Source organism: Pristiophorus japonicus, chromosome 1, assembly GCF_044704955.1.
Source record: "Pristiophorus japonicus isolate sPriJap1 chromosome 1, sPriJap1.hap1, whole genome shotgun sequence".
Taxonomy (NCBI): Eukaryota; Metazoa; Chordata; class Chondrichthyes; family Pristiophoridae; genus Pristiophorus; species Pristiophorus japonicus.
The window spans coordinates 411144141-411168137 of record NC_091977.1 but is presented as its reverse complement, the minus strand read 5'-3'; the positions used below and the strand labels follow the sequence as shown (position 1 = coordinate 411168137).

The 23997-nt window shown below is 44.1% G+C and overlaps 1 protein-coding gene across 8 annotated transcripts in view; it reads left to right on the top strand.

Annotated features, from left to right (window-relative positions):
• Positions 1-21113, top strand: part of fam110b (family with sequence similarity 110 member B) — a 183345-nt gene extending 162232 nt beyond the window's left edge. For all 8 annotated transcript variants that reach the window (XM_070875717.1, XM_070875652.1, XM_070875707.1 and 5 more), the window contains one exon: positions 18943-21113. In XM_070875717.1, coding sequence (XP_070731818.1) covers positions 19238-20350 — 1113 coding nt within the window. In that variant the 5' untranslated portion in view covers positions 18943-19237 and the 3' untranslated portion in view covers positions 20351-21113. The remainder of the gene's footprint in view (positions 1-18942) is intronic.
• The last annotated feature ends 2884 nt before the right edge of the window (positions 21114-23997 follow it).

The window sequence follows — 23997 nt, the reverse complement described above, 5'->3', positions numbered from 1 at the left end:
GACCCCACCAGAATCACAGTTAACAGAGGTCTAATTCCTAACTAACAATAAGTGCAACTTTAACAGCAAAATGTCTGACTGTCTCCATGCTTCAGGCTTCTTCTTTTGCTCTCTCCTGCATCCGAAAGGGCGCCACCCTAAAAACACAATACGGTGTCTCAAAGTGTCTCCGAGACCATCACAGTCCCAGTATCTCCAGTCTTTGTCATAACTATAGTTTCCCATCTCTGGCACCCTCGTCATGCGCTCTCCAAGGCTTTAACACCCTTTCTGTAATCGGGTGCCCAAAACTGCACCCAGTACTCTTAACTGTGGCCCAACCATTGCCATGTATAAATTTCTCATTACTTCTTTGCTGTTGTACTTGATGCCCCTATTTATAAAACCCCAAACGACCTGCACACACTCTTTCAGGGAATTGTGTATTTGAATCTTGAGGTCTTTCTGTCCTTCCATATCTTTCACCCATTCCTTGTTTTTCCTCACTGATACGCCCTTACTATACAGTATAAATGCACACGAGGCCCATGCTTGAGAGGTCGTCAGTCTGTGACCTGTCCTTTATTTCATAGCACTCAAGTGATGGAAGTGGGTGGAGCTTCCCCTTTTATATCTGAAGGTCTAGGTTAGGAGTATCTCCCACAAGTTCACCACCTAGTGGTCAGTGTTCTCACAATGTACAACTTAGGTCAGATTATACATGGGTTACAATGCTGGTTGAATACATGACATCACCTCCCCCCTCCCCCCCCACCCCCAAAGTCTTATTGGGATCACAGGTTGAGTCTCTCTGGTGGTTTACGCTCCCTTGTAGAGCGCCTGAGTTGGGGCTCCGGTTGTTGGGCGCTGGCCTGAGTGTCTGCTGTTTGCGGTGCCTCAGGCCTGTCCGGACTGCCCACAGTGACTGGGCACTCCTCCCTTTGATTCCTGTGTTCGTTCACCGTGGTGGAGTGAACTCTATATCGTGTTCTTCCTCTGCTTCTTCTATGGGGTTGCTGAACCTCCTTTTTGTTTGATCCACATGTTTGCGGCAGATTTGTCCATTGGTAAGTTTAACTATCAGAATCCTATTTCCCTCTTTGGCAACCACAGTGCCTGCGAGCCATTTGGACCCTGCAGCGTAGTTGAGGACAAAAACAGGGTCATTTACATCAATACATCGCGCCCTCCCATTCCTGTCATGGTAGTCATATTGTGACTGGCGCCTGCTCTCGACAATTTCTTTCATGGTGGGGTGTATAAGGGATAACCGGGTTTTGAACGTCCTTTTCATTGGAACCCCTGTGAGCGAGTGTGGTCGGGATCTGTAGGCCAACAGGAGGCGTGATAAGCGGCATTGTAGGGAACCCCCTTGGATTCTGAGCATCCCCTGTTTGATTATCTGCACTGCTCGTTCTGCCTGGCCGTTTGAGGCCGGCTTGAACGGTGCCGTTCTGACATGGTTAATTCCATTGCCTGCCATGAAGTCCTGGAATTCAGTGCTTGTGAAGCATGGGCCATTGTCGCTGACCAAGATGTCCGGTAGACCGTGGGCGGCGAACATTGCCCGTAGACTTTCTACCGTGGCAGAGAATGTGCTTGAATTTAAAATGTCATACTCGATCCATTTGGAGTAGGTGTCTACTACAACCAAAAACATTTTCCCCATGAAAGGACCTGCGTAGTCCACATGGATGCGTGACCAAGGCTTGGCGGGCCATGGCCAGGGGCTAAGGGGGGCTTCCCTGGGCGCATTGCCCAGCTGGGCACACGTGTTGCACCTGCGAACACAAAGTTCCAGATCTGCGTCTATCCCTGGCCACCAAACGTGTGACCTGGCAATTGCCTTCATCATGACAATGCCCAGGTGCTCATTGTGGAGCTCTCTGATGAACACCTCTCTGCCCATCTGGGGCATGACTACGCGGTTTCCCCACAGTAGGCAATCGGCCTGAATCGAGAGTTCATCCTTGCGCCTGTGAAATGGTTTAAATTTCTCAGGGCATGCCCTGTACGTGGATGCCCAGTCACCATTCAGGACACATTTCTTGACTAGAGACAATAGCGGGTCTTTATTTGACCAGACTTTAATCTGACGGGCTGTCACGGGTGAGCCTTCGCTTCCGAAAGCTTCAACAGCCATGACCATTTCAGCAGCATGCTCGGTAGCCCCCTCAGTGGTGGCTAGTGGGAGCCTGCTGAGTGCATCGGCGCAGTTTTCGGTGCCCGGTCTGTGCCGAATTGTATAGTCATAGGCGGCTATTGTGGGTGCCCACCTCTGTATGCGGGCCAATGCGTTTGCATTTATGGCCTTGTTGTCGGCCAAAAGGGACGTTAGGGGTTTGTGATCTGTCTCCAGCTCAAATTTCCTGCCAAACAGGTACTGGTGCATTTTCTTTACCGCATATACACATGCAAGCGCCTCCTTTTCTACCATCCCGTAGCTCCTTTCTGCCTGGGACAGACTTCTGGAGGCATAAGCTACAGGCTGTAACTGACCCTTGGCATTGACATGCTGCAGCACACACCCGACATCATAGGACGACGCATCGCACATCAACACAAGTTTCTTACATGGGTCATATAGCATTAACAGATTGTTGGAACATAACAAATTGCGTGCTCTATTATAAAAGCCCTTTCCTGGCTGTCCCCCCAGACCATTCGCGACCTTTGCGTAGGAGCACGTGTAGCGGCTCTAGCAGCGTGCTCAATTTGGGAAGAAAGTTACCAAAATAGTTCAGGAGCCCCAGGAATGAACGCAGCTCCGTCGTGTTACGGGGTCTGGGTGCTCTCTGGATCGCTTCCGTCTTGGACGCAGTAGGGCTGATCCCATCTGCTGCTACCCTCATTCCCAGGAATTCTACCTCTGGAGCTAGGAAGACTCACTTCGCCTTTTTCAGTCGCAGCCCTACCCGGTCCAGTCTGCGTAGCACCTCCTCCAGGTTGTGGAGGTGTTCTTCAGTATCGTAACCCGTAATGAGGATGTCGTCCTGAAAAACCACCGTCCCTGGAATCGACTTGAGGAGGCTTTCCATATTTCGTTGGAAGATCGCGGCAGCCGAGCGAATCCCGAACCGAACGGACATCTGTTGTACTCCAACAACCCCTTGTGTGTCGTGATGGTGGTCAGCTTCTTCGACTCACTCGCCAGCTCCTGGGTCATGTAAGCTGAGGTCAGGTCCAATTTTGAAAAAAGTTTGCCACCGGATAGCGTCGCAAAGAGGTCCTCCGCTCTCGGTAGCGGGTACTGGTCTTGGAGTGACACCCGATTGATGGCCTTGTAAACGCCACATATCCTGACCGACCCATCCGCCTTGAGCACCGGCACAATCGGGCTCGCCCAGTCACTGAATTCAACTAGCGAGATGATGCCTTCCCTCAGCAGGCGGTCCAATTCGCCTTCTATCTTTTCCCGCATCACGTAAGGCACCGCTCTGGCCTTGTGGTGTACTGGCCTGGCGTCCGGGTTTATGTGAATCACTACCTTGGTCCCCATGAAAGTGCCAATGCCGGGTTGAAATAATGAGTCAAATTTGTCCAGGATCTGTGAGCATGATACTAGCTCCACAGAGGAAATTGCATTGACATCGCCCCATTTCCAGTTCATGACAGCAAGCCAACTCCTCCCCAGTAGTGCGGGACTGTCTCCGGGAAAATCCAGAGTGGCAACCTGTTCTCCGAATCTTTGTGGGTCACGACTACCGTGGCGCTGCCTAGCACCGGAATGATCTGCTTTGTGTAAGTCCGTAGTTGTGCGTCAATCGGCGATAGTTTTGGCCTCCTGGCCTTGGATGCCCACAACTTTTCGAACTGTTTGATACCCATCAGGGACTGGCTGGCCCCCGTGTCTAGCTCCATTGATAATGGGATGCCATTGAGGAGCGCTTTCATCATTATCGGTGGCGTCCTGGTGTATGAACTGTATATGTGCTCCACATGAACTCGCTGAACTTCAGCTTCCAGCGATTTCCCCCACCGTTCATTTCTGCAATTTCTGCAGGTATTTTGCTCACCTCTGCAAACTCCGGCTGAGTGTATGCCTCCACGCCTCCAGCATGAGCTGCTGTTTGAAACAAAAGGTCCCTTGCCAGTCGATCGTCCTTGACTGCCCCTGTTATTGCCCTTGAGTGCGCCATTAACAGGTGTTGATGGCCCCATTACTGGCCACATTGTCCCTTGCAGGTATGAGGCGTGAATTGGCTGGGATGGATTGGCGAATGATACTTAAGGGGTTGACTGTGGATGGGCAATGGCAGACATTTAGAGACCGCATGGATGAACTACAACAATTGTACATCCCTGTCTGGCATAGAAATAAAAAAGGGAAGATGGCTCAACCGTGGCTATCAAGGGAAATCAGGGATAGTATTAAAGCCAAGGAAGTGGCATACAAATTGGCCAGAAATAGCAGCGAACCTGGGGACTGGGAGAAATTTAGCAGAGGAGGACAAAGGGTTTGATTAGGGCAGGGAAAATGGAGTATGAGAAGAAGCTTGCAGGGAACATTAAGACGGATTGCAAAAGTTTCTATAGATATGTAAAGAGAAAAAGGTTAGTAAAGACAAACGTAGGTCCCCTGCAGTCAGAATCAGGGGAAGTCATAACGGGGAACAAAGAAATGGCGGACCAATTGAACAAGTACTTTGGTTCGGTATTCACGAAGGAGGACACGAACAACCTTCCGGTTATAAAAGGGGTCGGGGGGTCTAGTAAGGAGGAGGAACTGAGGGAAATCCTTATTAGCCGGGAAATTGTGTTGGGGAAATTGATGGGATTGAAGGCCGATAAATCCCCAGGGCCTGATGGACTGCATCCCAGAGTACTTAAGGAGGTGGCCTTGGAAATAGTGGATGCGTTGACAGTCATTTTCCAACATTCCATTGACTCTGGATCAGTTCCTATGGAGTGGAGGGTAGCCAATGTAACCCCACTTTTTACAAAAGGAGGGAGAGAGAAAACAGGGAATTATAGACCGGTCAGCCTGACATCGGTAGTGGGTAAAATGATGGAATCAATTATTAAGGATGTCATAGCAGTGCATTTGGAAAGAGGTGACATGATAGGTCCAAGTCAGCATGGATTTGTGAAAGGGAAATCATGCTTGACAAATCTTCTGGAATTTTTTGAGGATGTTTCCAGTAGAGTGGATAAGGGAGAACCAGTTGATGTGGTATATTTGGACTTTCAGAAGGCGTTCGACAAGGTCCCACACAAGAGATTGATGTGCAAAGTTAGAGCACATGGGATTGGGGGTAGTGTACTGACATGGATTGAGAACTGGTTGTCAGACAGGAAGCAAAGAGTAGGAGTAAATGGGTACTTTTCAGAATGGCAGGCAGTGACTAGTGGGGTACCGCAAGGTTCTGTGCTGGGGCCCCAGCTGTTTACACTGTACATTAATGATTTAGATGAGGGGATTAAATGTAGTATCTCCAAATTTGCGGATGACACTAAGTTGGGTGGCAGTGTGAGCTGCGAGGAGGATGCTGTGAGGCTGCAGAGCGACTTGGATAGGTTAGGTGAGTGGGCAAATGCATGGCAGATGAAGTATAATGTGGATAAATGTGAGGTTATCCACTTTGGTGGTAAAAACAGAGAAACGGACTATTATCTGAATGGTGACAGATTAGGAAAAGGGGAGGTGCAAAGAGACCTGGGTGTCATGGTACATCAGTCATTGAAGGTTGGCATGCAGGTACAGCAGGCGGTTAAGAAAGCAAATGGCATGTTGGCCTTCATAGCAAGGGGATTTGAGTACAGGGGCAGGGAGGTGTTGCTACAGTTGTACAGGGCATTGGTGAGGCCACACCTGGAGTATTGTGTACAGTTTTGGTCTCCTAACCTGAGGAAGGACATTCTTGCTATTGAGGGAGTGCAGCGAAGGTTCACCAGACTGATTCCCGGGATGGCGGGACTGACCTATCAAGAAAGACTGGATCAACTGGGCTTGTATTCACTGGAGTTCAGAAGAATGAGAGGGGACCTCATAGAAATGTTTAAAATTCTGATGGGGTTAGACAGGTTAGATGCAGGAAGAATGTTCCCAATGTTGGGGAAGTCCAGAACCAGAGGTCACAGTCTAAGGATAAGGGGTAAGCCATTTAGGACCGAGATGCGGAGGAACTTCTTCACCCAGAGAGTGGTGAACCTGTGGAATTCTCTACCACAGAAAGTTGTTGAGGCCAATTCACTAAATATATTCAAAAAGGAGTTAGATGAGGTCCTTACTACTAGGGGGATCAAGGGGTATGGCGAGAAAGCAGGAATGGGGTACTGAAGTTTCATGTTCAGCCATGAACTCATTGAATGGCGGTGCAGGCTAGAAGGGCCGAATGGCCTACTCCTGCACCTATTTTCTATGTTTCTATGATCCAGTCTTTCTTCATAAGTCAGTCCTGCCATCCCAGGAATCAATCTGATGAACCTTCGCTGCACTCCCTCAATAGCAAGAATGTCCTTCCTCAGATTAGGAGACCAAAACTGTACACAATATTCAAGGTGTGGCCTCAACAAGGCCCTGTACAACTGCAGTAAGACCTCCCTGCTCCTATACTCAATTCCTCTCGCTATGATGGCCAACATGCCATTTGCCTTCTTCACCACCTGCTGTACCTGCATGCTAACTTTCCAGTTAAGCCACCTTCCTGGTTTTATTTTTACGCCAGACAGGAATGTACAATTGTTGAAGTTCATCCATGTGATCTTTAAATGTCTGCCATTGCCTATCCACCGTCAATCCTTTAAGTATCATTCGCCAGTCTATACTAGCTAATTCACGTCTCATACCATCGAAGTTACCTTTCTTTTTCAGGATCCTAGTCTCTGAATTAACTGTGTCACTCTCCATCTTAATGAAGCATTCTACCATATTGTGGTCACTCTTCCCCAAGGGGCTTCGCACAACAAGATTACTAATTAATCCTCTCTCTTGTTACACAAGACCCAGTCTAGAATGGCCTGCTCTCTAGTTGGTTCCTCGACATATTGGTCTAGAATACCATCTCTTATACATTCCAAGAAATCCTCCTCCACTGTGTTGCTACCAGTTTCGTTAGCCCAATCTATATGTAGATTAAAGTCACCCATGATAACTGCTGTACCTTTATTGCACGCATCCCTAATTTCCTGTTTGATGCCATCCCCAACCTCACTACCACTGTTTGGTGGTCTGTACACAACTCCCACGAGCGTTTTCTGCCCTTTGGTGTTCTGCAGCTCTACCCATACAGATTCCACATCATCCAAGCTAATGTCCTTCCTTACTATTGTGTTAATCTCCTCTTTTTAACCAGCAACGCTACCCCACCTCCGTTTCCTTTCTGTCTCTCCTTCCTGAATATTGAATACTCCTGGATGTTGAGTGCCCAGCCTTCGTCACCCTGGAGCCATGTCTCCGTAATCCCAATTACATCATATCCATTAACAGCTTTCTGCACAGTTAATTCATCCATCTTATTATGAATGCTACTCGCATTGAGACACAGAGCCTTCAGACTTGTATTTTTAACACTCTTTGTCCTTTTAGAATTATGTTGTAATGTGGCCCTTTTTGATTTTTGCCTTTGTTTTCTCTGCCCTTCACCTTTCCTCATCTCCTTTCTACCTTTTGCTTCTGCCCCCATTTTACTTCCCTCTGTCTCCCTGCGTAGATTCCCATCCCATTGTCATATTAGTTTAAACCCTCTCCAACAGCACTCGCAAACACTCCCCCTAGGACATTGGTTCCGGTCCTGCCCAGGTGCAGACCGTCCGGTTTGTACTGTCCCACATCCCCCAGAATCAGTTCCAATGTCCCAGGAATTTGAATCCCTCCCTCTTGCACCATTCCTCAAGCCACATATTCATCTTAACTATCCTGCTATTTCTACTCTGACTCGCACGTGGCACTGGTAGCAATCCTGAGATTACAACCTTTGAGGTCCTACTTATTAATTTAACTCCTAGCTCCCTAAATTCAGCATGTAGGACCTCATCCCATTTTTTACCTATATCGTTGGTACCTATATTTACCACGACAACTGGCTGTTCACCCTCCCCCTCCAAAATGCCCTGCAGTCGCTCCGAGACATCCTTGACCCTTGCACCAGGGAGGCAACATACCATCCTGTGAAGAGTTATACATGTATTGTTCTCTTACAATGAAAGGCTCTTTGGGCCCTTGATGATGGTTTAGGAACAGATGAATGAACAGATGGTTACATCTGCTATAATTGCATGGGAAAATGCAGACGGAACTCAATATAATGGAACAATGCCTGGACCACACTGGAAGCTGCCTGCAATACTCCCCTCAGCAGGTCTCTGAGTTAATTGTGGTGTGCTGCATGCTACACAACTTAGCCAATATGAGGGGACAGGAATTGCCAATTGGAATTGCAGGAGAAGCTCGCGAGAGAGGGGAAGAGGAGCCTGGCGATGAACCCATTAGCACCACCACCTCCACCACAACCACAGGGAAGGAATTGTGGAAATGTTGCCGCTGCAAAAGCCTTACATCAGCAGCTCATAATTCAAAGTTATGCTTGAAGGGTGAACGGCATGCTTCACCGTTGCCTGGCCACTCTATCCCACCATGTTGACTATTACCCCTCTTATTCTGCAAATGAAACACGACACAGGAATGGTTAAGAACATAAGAAATAGGAACAGGAGTAGGCCATACGGCCCCTCAAGCCTGCTCCACCTTTCAATAAGATCATGGCTGATCTGATCATGGACTCAGCTCCACTTCCCCGCACGCTCCCCATAACCACTTATCGCTCAAGAAACTGTCTATTTCTGTCTTAAATTTATTCAATGTCCCATCTTCCACAGCTCTCTGAGGAAGCGAATTCCACAGATTTACAACCCTCAGAGAAGAAATTTCTCCTCGTCTCTGTTTTAAATGGGCGGCTCCTTATTCTAAAATCATGCCCTCTTGTTCTAGTCTCCCCCATCAGTGGAAGCATTCTCTCTGCATCCACCTTGTCAAGTCCCCTCATAACCTTATACGTTTCGATAAGATCACTTCTCATTCTTTTGAATTCCAATGAGTAGAGAGGCCCAACCTACCCAACCTTTCCTCATAAGTCAACCCCCTCATCACCGGAATCAACCTAGTGAACCTTCTCTGAACTGCCTCCAAAGCAAGTATATCCTTTCGTAAATATGGAAACCAAAACTGCATGCAGTATTCCAGGTGTGGCCTCACCAATATTTTATATAGCTGCAGCAAGACTTCCCTGCTTTTATACTCCATCCCCTTTGCAATAAAGACCAAGATACCATTAGCCTTCCTGATCACTTACTGTACTTGCATACTATCCTTTTGTGTTTCACGCACAAGCACCCCCAGGTCCTGCTGTACTGCGGCACTTTGCAATCTTTCTCCATTTAAATAATAACTTGCTCTTTGATTTTTTTTCTGCCAAAGTGCATGACCTCACACTTTCCAACATTATGCTCCAACTGCCAAATTTTTGCCCACTCACTTAGCCTGTCTAAGTCCTTTTGCAGATTTTTTGTGTCCTCCTCACACATTGCTTTTCCTCCCATCTTTGTATCGTCAGCAAACTTGGCTATGTTACAATCAGTCCCTTCTTCCAAGTCATTAATATAGATTGTAAATAGTTGGGGTCCCTGCACTGATCCCTGCATCACTCCACTAGTTACTGGTTGCCAACCAGAGAATGAACTATTTATCCCGACTCTCTGTTCTCTGTTAGTTAGTCAATCCTCTATCCATGCTAATATATTACCCCCAACCCCGTGAACTTTTATCTTGTGCAGTAATCTTTTATGTGGCACCTTGTCAAATGCCTTCTTGAAGTCCAAATACACCACATCCACTGGTTCCCCTTTATCCACCCTGTTCGTTACATCCTCAAAGAACTCCAGCAAATTTGTCAAACATGACTTCCCCTTCATAAATCCATGCTGACTCTGCCTGACCAAATTTTGCTTTTCCAAATGTCCTGCTACTGTTTCTTTAATAATGGATTCCCAACATTTTCCCAACCACAGATGTTAGGCTAACAAAAGAATTGTTACGGTGAACAAGAGAATTTATCAAACATTGTAAAATTTTATAACTTTGTAAACATAATTTGAAAACGTTAATAAAATAATAACTTGTGATCAAACTGTGATTATACTGTAACAAAAACAACAACATGATAACCAACACCACTGCCTCACGGTCTTTTAACACCGGCTTCTCTTTTCTTCCCCCCCCCCCCCCCCCCTTGCCACCCTCCCTCGCCTGCTCCTTGCACCCAAAGCGTGCCACGATAGCGTGCAGCAATGGTGTCAGAGCGCTGCTGTGTTGGGGAGAGAGACATTGGAAATGCCTAGTGGGAAAACACTGGACCAACAAGTGGCGTGGATGGCCCAGCTTGTGACTGGCGAGTTGCTTCATCGGCGTCACCAGTCACAGGTGGTGTGGGCGTGTGTCTGGGTGTCACACTGAGGAACTCGGAAAGACTGCTTGCTCCAGTGTGACTGGTGGAGGCCACCAGGCTCGTGTGATAGCCTTGCACGTTTCGTGGCTCGCACCGATAATCTGCAACCCGAGCCCCATTATGGTCGCCTTCAGACTGTCAATGCATGTGGGAATCCTACCTAGGACTTTAAGGAGCTGATGGGTGAGCTTGATGCTCTCCCTGGTTAGTACCACCATGTCCACTTATGCGTCTATCTGGCAAACTGGCTTTACCAACTCCCCCTCCGGGGAGATGGCCTGCGGGATTTGACCCCAGAACTGCGTTGCTGCACGCTACTAGTCCCAGGAGCCTCACAGGTGTCAAAGCCGGGGAATGTTTGATCATGCATTTACCAGTGTTAAGAGGTGTAGGCTGCATCTGCACTCCCTGCCGCCCGCCTCCCCTCTCCCCTCTCCAGAGTTAGCTGATCGGTCTCCGTCAAATCCTCGTCAAATATTCCTCCTCCTCCTCCACATGTTGGGCTGACGTGGAGGGTTGATCCCAATGATTCAACGCCTCTGACTGGTCATCTGGAAGTAGAAAGCAACAGACGAGTGGTTAGCAGCAAAGGAGGGGGCAGGGTGATATGAGTAAGATCACATAGCACAAGCTCATTTGAATATCTACTCCAGAGACATTGCATGATATTGCCCCAACCCTATTCCACAGACACTGCATCACATTGCCCCAACCCAGCCCAGGCAGTGTACAGGACTTACCCTCAGGACGCAAGTGGGGGTCAGCGCCCCCAGTGGCAGTTGCCCGACCTGAGATGCTGATGAGGCCTGCCACTCGCTCCTCAATGTCCATGAGTGGCAGGGTCTGAGGCGGAGCAACACCTGTCCACGACTGTTCGCAGTGGTTGTGGGACTTCTTTGCCTGCAAAGATGACAATGGGAATGGTTACCAGAGGGTCCATCTGCTCTTGTGGTACACACAGCCAGCAAAGCACTTATACCATACTGTCTGAAGGTAATACAGTCCTCTGTTTAATGGCCTTGCAAGTTGCATGTGGTTCATCAGGAGGACATCAAAGTTTGGAAACATCTAATTACATCTCACAAAGCAATCTTAATAATGCGTAAAGATCATTCATGTCAAATAGGGTGCCACACTAAGCTTACCAATGTGTCATGCATTTTAGGAGGCAATCTACAGAGTGCTCAGAGCCAGCAACAGCGTCAGAACGAATAGTGTGTGAGATTTATAATTTAAGTAATAAAAGAATGTATGAAAAAAAAATGTACTCACTCTAACGACCCTCGAAAGATCGTTAAATCTTTTTCTGGCACTGTGTTGCAGTCCTTATTACTGTACCTGAGGCAGAGAACTCCTCAGTGATCTCCTTCCAGATCTTGTTAAAAATCGCTGGCAGGGTCTGGATCCACCCCTCCTGTGGAGTTCCTGCCATCTCCTTTCCACAGCCCCCACAAGAGCTTTGTTTGCCTCCTGTGTGAATCTTCATGCACGCTGCCTCGTGTCGTCCTCCTCCAGCATCATGAAAATCGAGTAATATAATGGCTGCTTCAGAAGCCCCAGGTGTACTGCGCATGCCCATGGCGGCCGCGCCCTGCATTAGCGTTTGCAATCGACAGCAGACCAGGATCGTGGCAAAAAGAAAATTCACGCATGCGCAGAACAGACTTTTTTTTTCCCGGTCAGAACTTTGGGCTCCGGCGCACAAATTCTGTCGTGTCATGCCGGAGTTGGCACTAACGTCCGTCATGAACTTTCATTTGGCGAAAGTTGCACACTCTAACGCTACCCCGGCACTAGAATTTTGATTTCACCGCAATTATCGCTGGAAAATGGGAAAAATCGCAAAAAGGTGACAATCCAGGCCAAGAATAGATCGTTTCTAACAACCCTGTCTTCACTGATGAAATTCCAAACATCGTCCAGATATATCTGCCAGCTGGTCTATAAAAGGATTAAGGCAATTGCCAGCTTGTTCCCGGAATGGTTCACTGAGCTTTTCCAGTGAGTTGCTGAGTCAGAGACCAAAAGATCACAGGTTTGATCCACAGTCTGTGCTGTGGTTAGCATATCCCAACCGAAGTGACACTAAAGACTGTGTGATTACTTTGACATTCCTGGATTAGGAAGAAGGAAACCTGTATGGGTGTTGGGTGAGAATAAGATCAGACTTTGCTGTAATGATTCCTTCCCCTGAGGTGGAACAGCTTGCCAACACTCTGCCTAGGCTTACGTGAGAATTGTAGTATTATTAGATGACATTAGCAAAGAATTAACACGTTTACAGAAGAAATAAAGGTTTAAAAAGGTCTATTGCTCAATATTACAGTGGGATGTGATCTCACTGCCTCTGTATTTTGAGGTTATTGAGAACGTTCTCTTAAACCATCTCAAAATTAGAGCAGATAATGTGTTTGCTCCATCTGAATTGGATGAAGTTATTAACTGCCTGGATCCCCTTTTTCTATTTTTATATGGGACATATTTTGTGGATTTTCAACCGCATGCCCAATAGATTGTACTTGGGATGGTTCTATTCTACCAACATTCTTACGCATGCCAACTTCGCAAACTTGTAAAAGCTGAGAAATAGTTTCAAAAAAAGCTTATAACTCAAAAGTTGACAATTTAAAACAAGTCTGAATATAGTCCTGTGTGATGAAGGCCACTTTTTTTTTTAAGGTGACTAAATATATTTAGTTGCATGGCATCGCATTCAGAAATTCAGTTTGTCTCTGTGGAACCCAGTGGCTTTACCTTTGCTATGTGGGCTAAAAAGTAGTTACACTGAGAATAGAGATTGTAATTTAAATTGTCCATGTACCCAATTTTCCATCAATCAAATTATAGGGGCGGGGGGGGGGTTGTGAGTGGAGAAAGCACACACGCGTGTTTCCTGTCAATCAATGGATAAATTCCAAGATGTCATGTAGTCCCATGGCTGCAAGAGGTACTAGAATGAAAGGTGGATGTTAATCAATACAAGTACTTTTTCCCTGAGAACACACTCTCATCTTGAATAATGCCATAGCCTCTTCGATATTTTCCTCACAAGAGTGAAATCCAGCCTTACCCTTTTGGCTTACTCTGAGACTCCAGAGCATCTGATGTACATGTTGCGACAACCCAATTCATGGTTGTATTTGGGCTCAATAGGATCTTCCTCTTTGTGGCTAGAAACCACATTTGCACTCTGGAATACTGAGGGTATATGTACCTCAAACAGACACTCCTATTCAAAGGCAGCTACAAAGATATTCCACATGATCATTGCTATTCTATCCCCAACCACCTAGATCAGCAGTTAAACGCTGGCAGTTGATGTGTGTACACTTTACATTAGTCCCTACTGCATATCTCTCTTTCATACATTTTTACATCACTTACATTCTCAAATGCAATTGATATGATCCATTTCCAAAGTATATTCAATGTACAATGTACAATTGTACATTGCTGTAAATTTAATATATCCAATGTACAATTGCACATTCCTGTCTGGCGTAAAAATAAAAAAGGAAAGGTGGCTCAACCGTGGCTATCAAGGGAAATCAGGGATAGTATTAAAGCCAAGGAAGTGGCATACAAATTGGCCAGAAATAGCAGCGAACCTGGGGACTGGGAGAAATTTAGAACTCAGCAGAGGAGGACAAAGGGTTTGATTAGGGCAGGGAAAATGGAGTACGAGAAGAAGCTTGCAGGGAACATTAAGACGGATTGCAAAAGTTTCTATAGATATGTAAAGAGAAAAAGGTTAGTAAAGACAAACGTAGGTCCCCTGCAGTCAGAATCAGGGGAAGTCATAACGGGGAACAAAGAAATGGCGGACCAGTTGAACAAGTACTTTGGTTCAGTATTCACTAAGGAGGACACAAACAACCTTCCGGATATAAAAGGGGTCAGAGGGTCTAGTTAAGGAGGAGGAACTGAGGGAAATCCTTATTAGTCGGGAAATTGTGTTGGGGAAATTGATGGGATTGAAGGCCGATAAATCCCCAGGGCCTGATGGACTGCATCCCAGAGTACTTCAGGAGGTGGCCTTGGAAATAGCGGATGCATTGACAGTCATTTTCCAACATTCCATAGACTCTGGATCAGTTCCTATCGAGTGGAGGGTAGCCAATGTAACCCCACTTTTTAAAAAAAGGAGGGAGAGAGAAAACAGGGAATTATAGACCGGTCAGCCTGACCTCAGTAGTGGGTAAAATGATGGAATCAATTATTAAGGATGTTATAGCAGCGCATTTGGAAAGAGGTGACATGATAGGTCCAAGTCAGCATGGATTTGTGAAAGGGAAATCATGCTTGACAAATCTTCTGGAATTTTTTGAGGATGTTTCCAGTAGAGTGGACAAGGGAGAAACAGTTGATGTGGTATATTTGGACTTTCAGAAAGCTTTCGACAAGGTCCCACACAAGAGATCAATGTGCAAAGTTGAAGCACAAGGCATTGGGGGTAGTGTGCTGACATGGATTGAGAACTGGTTGTCAGACAGGAAGCAAAGAGTAGGAGTAAATGGGGACTTTTCAGAATGGCAGGCAGTGACTAGTGGGGTACCGCAAGGTTCTGTGCTGGGGCCCCAGCTGTTTACACTGTACATTAATGATTTAGACGAGGGAATTAAATGTAGTATCTCCAAATTTGCGGATGACACTAAGTTGGGTGGCAGTGTGAGCTGCGAGGAGGATGCTATGAGGCTGCAGAGTGACTTGGATAGGTTAGGTGAGTGGGCAAATGCATGGCAGATGAAGTATAATGTGGATAAATGTGAGGTTACCCACTTTGGTGGTAAAAACAGAGAGACAGACTATTATCTGAATGGTGACAGATTAGAAAAAGGGGAGGTGCAACGAGACCTGGGTGTCATGGTACATCAGTCATTGAAGGTTGGCATGCAGGTACAGCAGGCAGTTAAGAAAGCAAATGGCATGTTGGCCTTCATAGCGAGGGGATTTGAGTACAGGGGCAGGGAGGTGTTGCTACAGTTGTACAGGGCCTTGGTGAGGCCACACCTGGAGTATTGTGTACAGTTTTGGTCTCCTAACTTGAGGAAGGACATTCTTGCTTTTGAGGGAGTGCAGCGAAGGTTCACCAGACTGATTCCCGGGATGGCGGGACTGACCTATCAAGAAAGACTGGATCAACTGGGCTTGTATTCACTGGAGTTCAGAAGAATGAGAGGGGACCTCATAGAAACGTTTAAAATTCTGATGGGTTCAGACAGGTTAGATGCAGGAAGAATGTTCCCAATGTTGGGGAAGTCCAGAACCAGGGGTCACAGTCTAAGGATAAGGGGTAAGCCATTTAGGACTGAGATGAGGAGAAACTTCTTCACCCAGAGAGTGGTGAACCTGTGGAATTCTCTACCACAGGAAGTTGTTGAGGCCAATTCACTAAATATATTCAAAAAGGAGTTCGATGAAGTCCTTACTTCTAGGGGGATCAAGGGGTATGGCGAGAAAGCAGGAATGGGGTACTGAAGTTGCATGTTCAGCCATGAACTCATTGAATGGCGGTGCAGGCTAGAAGGGCAGAATGGCCTACTCCTGCACCTATTTTCTATGTTTCTATAACTTCTCCCTGAGGGCTTGAAGGAGTTGGGTATCATTAGGTGTTATTTCATCAAAAGCCACTAGGGAGACCACCTGATTGGGCTGCTGCGCACTGTGTGCAAGTTCTATACATACACAGATGATATCCCTACAGCATAGTCCATGCTAGCTTTAGTTAGCAATATTGATGCAATGTTAGAAGAGCTGAGTGTCAGTGTGAAAACTGGACTGTTGACATGAACTGTCAGTATTTCTATTTTCCCCACTCGAGCTTCTTTTGATTCCATGCCTGTAAAATAAAGAAATGTGCAGTTGCCTTTAGAAAAGGTGGAGTAAGAGTACTTTACCTTTCAACATTGGCCAACAGGGCACATTCTAATGAATATCGGATTAAAGTAAGGGGAGAACTTGGACATACTGAAGATGTGAGAGGCATTTCTTTTTAAATCGAATTGTTGAAACAACAGGAAGTAATATCTCGCCTGCCAGTAGCTGCTTGTGTTGTGCTTTGATCACTTTTGATTCCTTGCTTGAAAAGCCAATGTGGACCCACATATGATACTACCCGAGATCAGGTGTCGGAGAGTTTACTGCTGAAGGTATTATCAAAGCATCTACCAAAGTCAACATTTTCTTCCTACAAGTTCTGAATGTAAATATTCTTATCTTCATTGCCCAGCATATTTTAGGATTTGTGGCAGCTTTGTTTTCTCTCTCGGCTACAATCGTTGTACGACCTCTGGCATCCACATGTGGAGAAGTGAAGTGCGGGCCACTCTGAACATTGTTAGAAGAGGAGCCAAGCAGCATGAGGCACACATCAATGCGCAACACAGAACAGAATTACAGGATATTCTGGGGTGATCATAAAACAAATAAAAGTGCTGATTTCTGTCAGAAAAAGTTGACGCAACTGTGAGAACGCTGACTATCCGTGTCAAACGTTTGACTGTTGCCATGCATGAATCTTGTTTTATCCATAACTGAGAAGTAGAGTTTTTTGAGATTTTTTTCTGTTTATTTTATTTAATACATGGCAGACACTCAACTAAGATTATTGATTTTTCAAACTGCCAAGTTTACAGTTATGTCGGGTTTTACAGTACATTTGTGTGTTGCATTGCAACATTTCTGAAAATGAGATTTTGGAAAATCTCTTGGGCCCCCCCCCCCCCCCCCCCCCCCCAAAACCCAAAAAAAGGGTTTTGTTGTGGTGAAATAACCACTTTCGAGTCTGCAAGGTCCAAGCAAGTAAAGATTTTATTCGAGCATATGCAAAGGAGTAGGACTCAGTTGCCTGAGGTGCCTAACTCGCCGATACAAAGTTTGCAGCATTTATTTATAGTACATTAGTTACTGTAACTTGGTTTTGCGGCAGTCATAAATCATTACCCGCACGATTCGAACAATTATGTTACATTGAGTTTCACAACCCAGTACGCATTATTGGGTAACCCCGCAGATGTTCCCTGTTCTCTCAACTCTCTTGGTAACTCCTGTCTGGCCTTCACTTTTCCTTATCTCCTTGTTCTGAGCATAACAATGAGTAATATGTTTTCCAAAGATTCTAAATGAGTTAGCTGTCTCTAAAGATAGCCTTGGTCAAGTATCCCATCATGCCTATGCTAGGAGCTTGTTGTCTAGTCCTATCTACTATGTTTATTTCAAAGATATGCACTTTACTAACAATTCAAGCATTGCTATTATGATGTTAGCCCCACTCGTCCCACTTCAGTTTGAACCTAGCCCCTTGGAGAACTAATAATTTTCACCAAATGAGCACCAACTCCCCTCAGCTGACAGCAGCATGTTGTTACTCTTTAAAGAGATTGGCATTCTTGCACCTTACTGCCTTGACCAGCTGTTCAGTGGTATCAGTTGAGCAGTCACTGCCTCTATGGGAATGTTAATCAAGGTTCATATAATTTTTGTGTTCACAGATAGATTGCATTGAGGTGGAAGAGCAGACTGTTTTGCATTTTTCTCCTCTGCCCCTCCATTCCTGAACTGTAGTTTTTTAATATATAGTCGGTAAGGCCTTTGTAGTAGGTACTGAGCTCACAAGCAGAAAATGTAGGAAATGCACAGGTAAACTGGGCTCTGAATCTGTGAGCTGCTACACAGCCTTGTGGGCACAGAAGAAGCTAGAGTGCAAGGAGAACTGTGTAAAATTCTGATTATACGTTTTACCTGTTTAAAGGCGTATTATAGTACCTGTACAAAATTAAAATATCTAAAAATTAAGAAGCATATATTTTCTGTATTATTTGGAGAAAAAAGGGTTAATTATGGCGTATTTATTGGCAGATTTTAATATCCAAGCACTTTTTTTTTCCTGTGGGTAATTTTATATAACTTTTTTTTCTCCATTGTCTTAGTGTGGCACAGATGTAATAATGCTGCTTGCATGCTTCTCTAAGTAGCCACTTAACCTGTTTCACTGACAAAAGGTTCAGTATTCCAGGTCGTGAATGTGTTAATGTAGTCATGTAGGGCTCCAATCTCCAAACTCAACTGAACCAAATTGACATTTATCCCAACTCGAAATGTACTCACTTTCAGCAAATGTGACTGGATCGTTCATGACGAGAAGTCGGAATCTAGGTTCTGTTCCTCTCTCTATTCCAGGTTCATTGCAGTCCATCATAATGGCCTACTGTTACCTTGGCTGAAATGGGCCTAAGTTCCTAGCCGAAAGAGCAATTAATACTGCATTGGTATAAAATGTTGATGCTACGCTGTCTTGTATGACTAGGAGATTATTTTTAAATGTCACAGTTGACACATTTGATTTAAGATAGCACAGAATTATTAATACAATTTTTAATATGCATGCTCCGTTTATTTGTTGCATTCCATACCAGCCATCTACGGCAAACTATGCGCTTTTTCTGTTTTTGTTCTGTTGCTGTAGACTCGCTGTGATGTCACTCAGCCATACTAACACATAGTTGGTTATTCTGTGTTTCAGATCACTGCCTGGAGTTGTGCAAAAAAGAACAGACAAGTCTCCCAAGTCCCTTAGTCAGCTTTAAAAAAAGAATCAGCAGAGCAGATTAATACAGACTTGTGTCTCGAGGCCCTTTGTACAAAGGCTGGCTTTAAAGAGAACATTTAATGAGCTATGAGATGAGGCCCTGCTGGTGATACTTGCAGCATAAGACTCTTCCTCTCTTCACTCTGCTTTATGTACATGATTCAACACAGTGCATTTGGAGTTGCTCAACACAGATTCCAAGACGGCTGCTGGGGACAGGCCATCGAGCATGCCTACAGAAATGCTACAAGCAGATAGCATGGTCAAACCTGTTGGTTCGACAACCACCTTTACTTCAGCTGTTCCTCTTCGCATTCTGAACAAAGGGCCGGACTATTTTCGAAGGCAGGCAGAGCCTAACCCTAAAAGACTCAGTGCTGTGGAACGGCTTGAAGCTGATAAATCAAAATATGTGAAGAGTCAAGAAGTCATCAACGCCAAGCAGGAGCCGGTGAAGCCAGCTGTGCTGGCAAAGCCGCCAGTCTGCCCAGCAGTCAGGCGGGCAGCAGGCACCCCTTTGCAGAAGCTATCTAATAATCATAAGGCAGACAGCACTGCAAAAAGAGAAAACTTAAATTTGGAAATTCTGAAGAATATAATCAACAGCTCAGAAAGTTCCACCTCTGGGTCAGTACACAAAAACAGCACACGGAACTGGCCCCAGCACAGACCTGCCTCCACAGAAATCAACCGCCGCACCTTCGCAGAATCTATTCAGGTGTACAGTAATCAAGGCCATAGTAGTCCACAGGGAGGCAACCTGAATGTAACCAAAAAATTGTTTGAAGACCAAGTCAGTGATTCGGCCCTGCACATTTCTCACAGCTCAGCAGATGTCAGGAGGGTTGTGGAAGGAAAGCCTCTAAAACCAATACCCAGCAGCAGTTCTGCTCCTCCTGTTCTACCCAAACCTACTATTTCAACCGGTAATGTACCTAAGTCACCAACACAAACCACCGCAGACTTGGCCACCAACCCAAGCAGGCGACCTTCGCTTCACCGTTCCAAGTCTGATCTCAGTGATAGATATGCTCGTGCCAATGCAGACGTGGAGCGATTCTTTAATTACTGTGGACTTGATCCTGAAGAACTTGAAAACATTGGAATGGAGAATTTCACAAGGGCAAATTCGGACATAATCTCCCTGAACTTTCGCAGCGCGAGCATGATCAGTTCAGACTGTGAGCAGTCACGACGGAGCAATGATGACCTGACCGATGACGAGGAAACAAATGATCGTGTCCCGTATGGTATTTCAGCTGTGGAAAGGAATGCTAGGGTGATTAAATGGTTGTATAGTTGTAAACAAGCTAAGGAATCCCAGAAAATATCTCATGTTTAAGGACACAAATTCTGGTTGATTCCAGATATCTTTTGTATTTTTATTTTGTCTGTGAATCTTTTAGTTGTGAAGAGTTGTGAAGTCTACTGGGATATTTCTTGCAGATCTCAATTCCACTGTGTTGCTAGCTGTATGTTCTCTCATTGCATGCCTATCGACGAGCTCAGAATTGGCCTCTACTTCAGAACATGTGAGGACACAGACATGGATATTTCACCTGTATTAGATATATACCTATATACATATGTATCGACCAACAAAAGCACGAGGTACTATGTACACATTTTATCATACATTTCAAACAATTATATGAGGACAAATGGCCTTTATCGTTGCAGATCCTCTATTCATAAATAAATGTAATCAGGGCAAAGAAAAATCATTTCATGGCAGTCATGAGTAGCTCACTTCGGTCTGGAAATGCATGTTGCAGTCCATGTAACCTCTAAGTGAGTTGTCTATAATGTTTCTCATGAAGCTGTCCGGTTTAATGCATCAGCACGGTACAGCTCTGACAATCCATGTCTTCCAAAGCTGCTTCAACTGCCATTCTACCTGTCTGCTGTAATGTGGTGCTGAGAAGTGCAAAGTACAGCAGGACCTCATTAAGTAGCTCATTGTTGCTTTTTAATGTACTGCAGTGCTGCACTTCATTTCATAAAAAGACTGGTGCCTCAGCTGATGTGGAAACCAGATTTTTTTGTATTATATAAATGCTGTAAAGGTTTGTAAATAATTTAAAGCTGTTATCAGATCTGTAAAGAAGAGGCTGTTACACTAATAAATAGTTTCCAGTTCATTCATCACTTTTCTTGATTTTAGCTTTTTTCATTCATAATGCCAGTGTTGCTTTAGTTTTAAAGTGAACATTTCAAAAAAGTTTACAATATTGACATGTTTTACCTTTATTGTGGCTTCATGGAGTGATTTAATACACTGCAGGCAAACATGCAACGATGGCCTTAATTATTTAGCAAAATGTTGCATATTGATTACATGTTATTCAAACCCTAGAAATATGTTGGACTCTTAATAATCAAACTCACCACTGTAATAATATTTCTTTAAAAGCTATAGTGAGATTCAAAAAGCTTTGCTTTGTAATACTTTAAACCTGCAGAATAGTCCTATTTAACTGCGAAAACATAATGCTAATTTGCAGCTGTACTCATTGTTCAGGCTGTGCAGGCACAGGGGTAGCAACCTTCGTTGAACATATTATTTGTTGTATTTTTTGAAAATTATATCTTTTAGGTATCACCATATACTTTACACTTTCTTTTTTAAAAAAAAAAAGTAAAAAGGCTTCACAAATCCTGTGCATGGGATGGGCTATCTCTCATGTGCATGTTGCTGCACTTGCAATCAACTAAAGTCTGATAAGTTACTTTAAAATCCACATCTGTGTTTCGTTAGAGCTGCAGTAAATTATGAAGCATAATGAGACTGAAGGGAGCAACATCCGTCTTGTTTGTACTAGATGCATAAATTAAACAGTGAATGCTCGAAATCTGAAGTAAAAAATGAAATTGCCGAAAATACGCAGGAGGTGGTTAGGCAGCAACTGAAGGAGAAAGACCGAGCATTTCTGGAAACCTGATCAATCTTGTCTCACATGAAGCACCCATTATATTTTTCTTTCAGACATAACATTTCAGTTGGGAACTTTTGACAATTCGACAGAAACATTAACCCAACTTTCTCTTTCAACTGCTGACTGGCAGTATTGGAGTGGTCTCATTGTGCTATTGTTCAAAATAAGTGTGTGTAATTAGATTGGCAATGTTTTTTTTTCTTTTTGGTTGGTAGACCTTGTAACTTTTTGGCTTCTGTATTTGTCATAAAATATAATATGCAAATACTTTTCACTTCATATTTGAACCCTGTGGTAAAGCAAAAGCTAATGGACATTTACTTTTCTGTATTTGTATTGTATCCTCTTCATGGACTGTCTTGTTCTATAAACACAATTAAGTTTGTGGAATTTGGGACTGATGCTACTGACCAGATCTCTAAACAACTATGGAAAAACAAATTGATGACTAACAATTGTAAGCTCTTGGTACTTTCTTTTTACTAATTTTTAATAATAAAAAAGTGAATGTGTTTCTGCACTCTAGGCTGAAAATAACTATGATTTCAGTATAGCTAGCAGTAATAATACCAGGTGATAACCAGCTTGAGCAAAGTTTCACCTTTTCATTTGGTGCTGCCATATATACTTGTATGTCTCGTAGCACAGAATTTACCCCTCTTTTCTACTGAAGCAACAGTTAACTGTGATTCTGGCACTATTGTGTTTGACTGCTGGCAAAGTGCAATATTTCCTCTGGCTGCATGCGGTGTAAATGAGATGTGCAGGATCATTCAGTCGCATTTATGATTTTGTTTTGTTTGATCAGGTGTAATGCCCATGCGGTGAGATTGTTTCCTTTTAGTTTTTGATTTGTAACGTGCCTCATTCCATTAAATTACATTTGCAAGAACAAGTCTAACTTCAGTATTGCCTTTCGTCTGCTATTTGGATTGGCTGCAAGCACAATGGGGAAATAAAATGGATTGCAAATAGCAGTTTATGAAGAAATAGACCCGAAAATAAGTAGACCCTGCAAATTAGTACCAGGATCTATTTTAAAAAACAGCAGTATTTTGGTTGATATATTATGACTAAAGTGGCTAAATACCCCTTGTTTGGGGAAAGTAGTATATGCCAAGTTTAAATGCAAGTCATGCAGTAATTTACAGTTAGCCTCCAGTTATACCTGGGAGACTCATTATTTTGTTCCTGATGCATAAATAATGGACATCTTTGATTGGGAGCTATTGAAATCCTGAGTACGTATAATAATTCTGACATGTAACCTTGACATCATACAGATTCTTTATTTTACGGCTTACTCTTTAGCTTAAGTTGCTATTTATTCTTGGTCAATAAATTGATACAATACAACCGCTTTTCATAACTGACATAAAATTTTTCATCTCAAAGCCGAGAGAAAACAGAAAATAAAATTGTGCGACAATGAAAAAGCAGTAACGTAATAGATTTAAAGAGTAATTGTATTTGGTGTTTGTTCAAAGTGTTGGTAGATAAACATGGTAAGAAATGACTCAAAATTTATGCTAATTTACTGACTGGCTTTTACATATTAAAGAGAGAATGCTTGCTCAAATACTCCTCTTTGAATATGTTCAGAATCACAAATAACTCCATGTACTCAAATAAACTTATAAAAACATTTGTGCTAACAAGCACGATGGAGGATGACATAGTTAAAAGATAAGTCACTGAGAAGGCATTGTCACAAATCACACAGGCCATGCATGCCTCCAAGAATTAGAAAGGAGGAAGAGCATCTAGTACGCCTGTATAGCTGAAATAGAAATCTAATAGTAGTAGTATTATAATGGACAAGGTGTGTTGGAATAAAAAGTTGGCAGAATCTATTTTAAATTTTGTAATTAATTAAACTGTCTTCCTTTTTCAGTACCAACAGGACTAAATCCAATCTCCTTTTCCCTTGCTTGCTTTATATAATACGTTACCTTCACTGCAGTATCTCTATTAACACAGCAGATATCTTTTGATTTTTAAAGGTGGCCATTCGTACTGGAATATGGGCTATATTTTTAACTGGCACTATTCC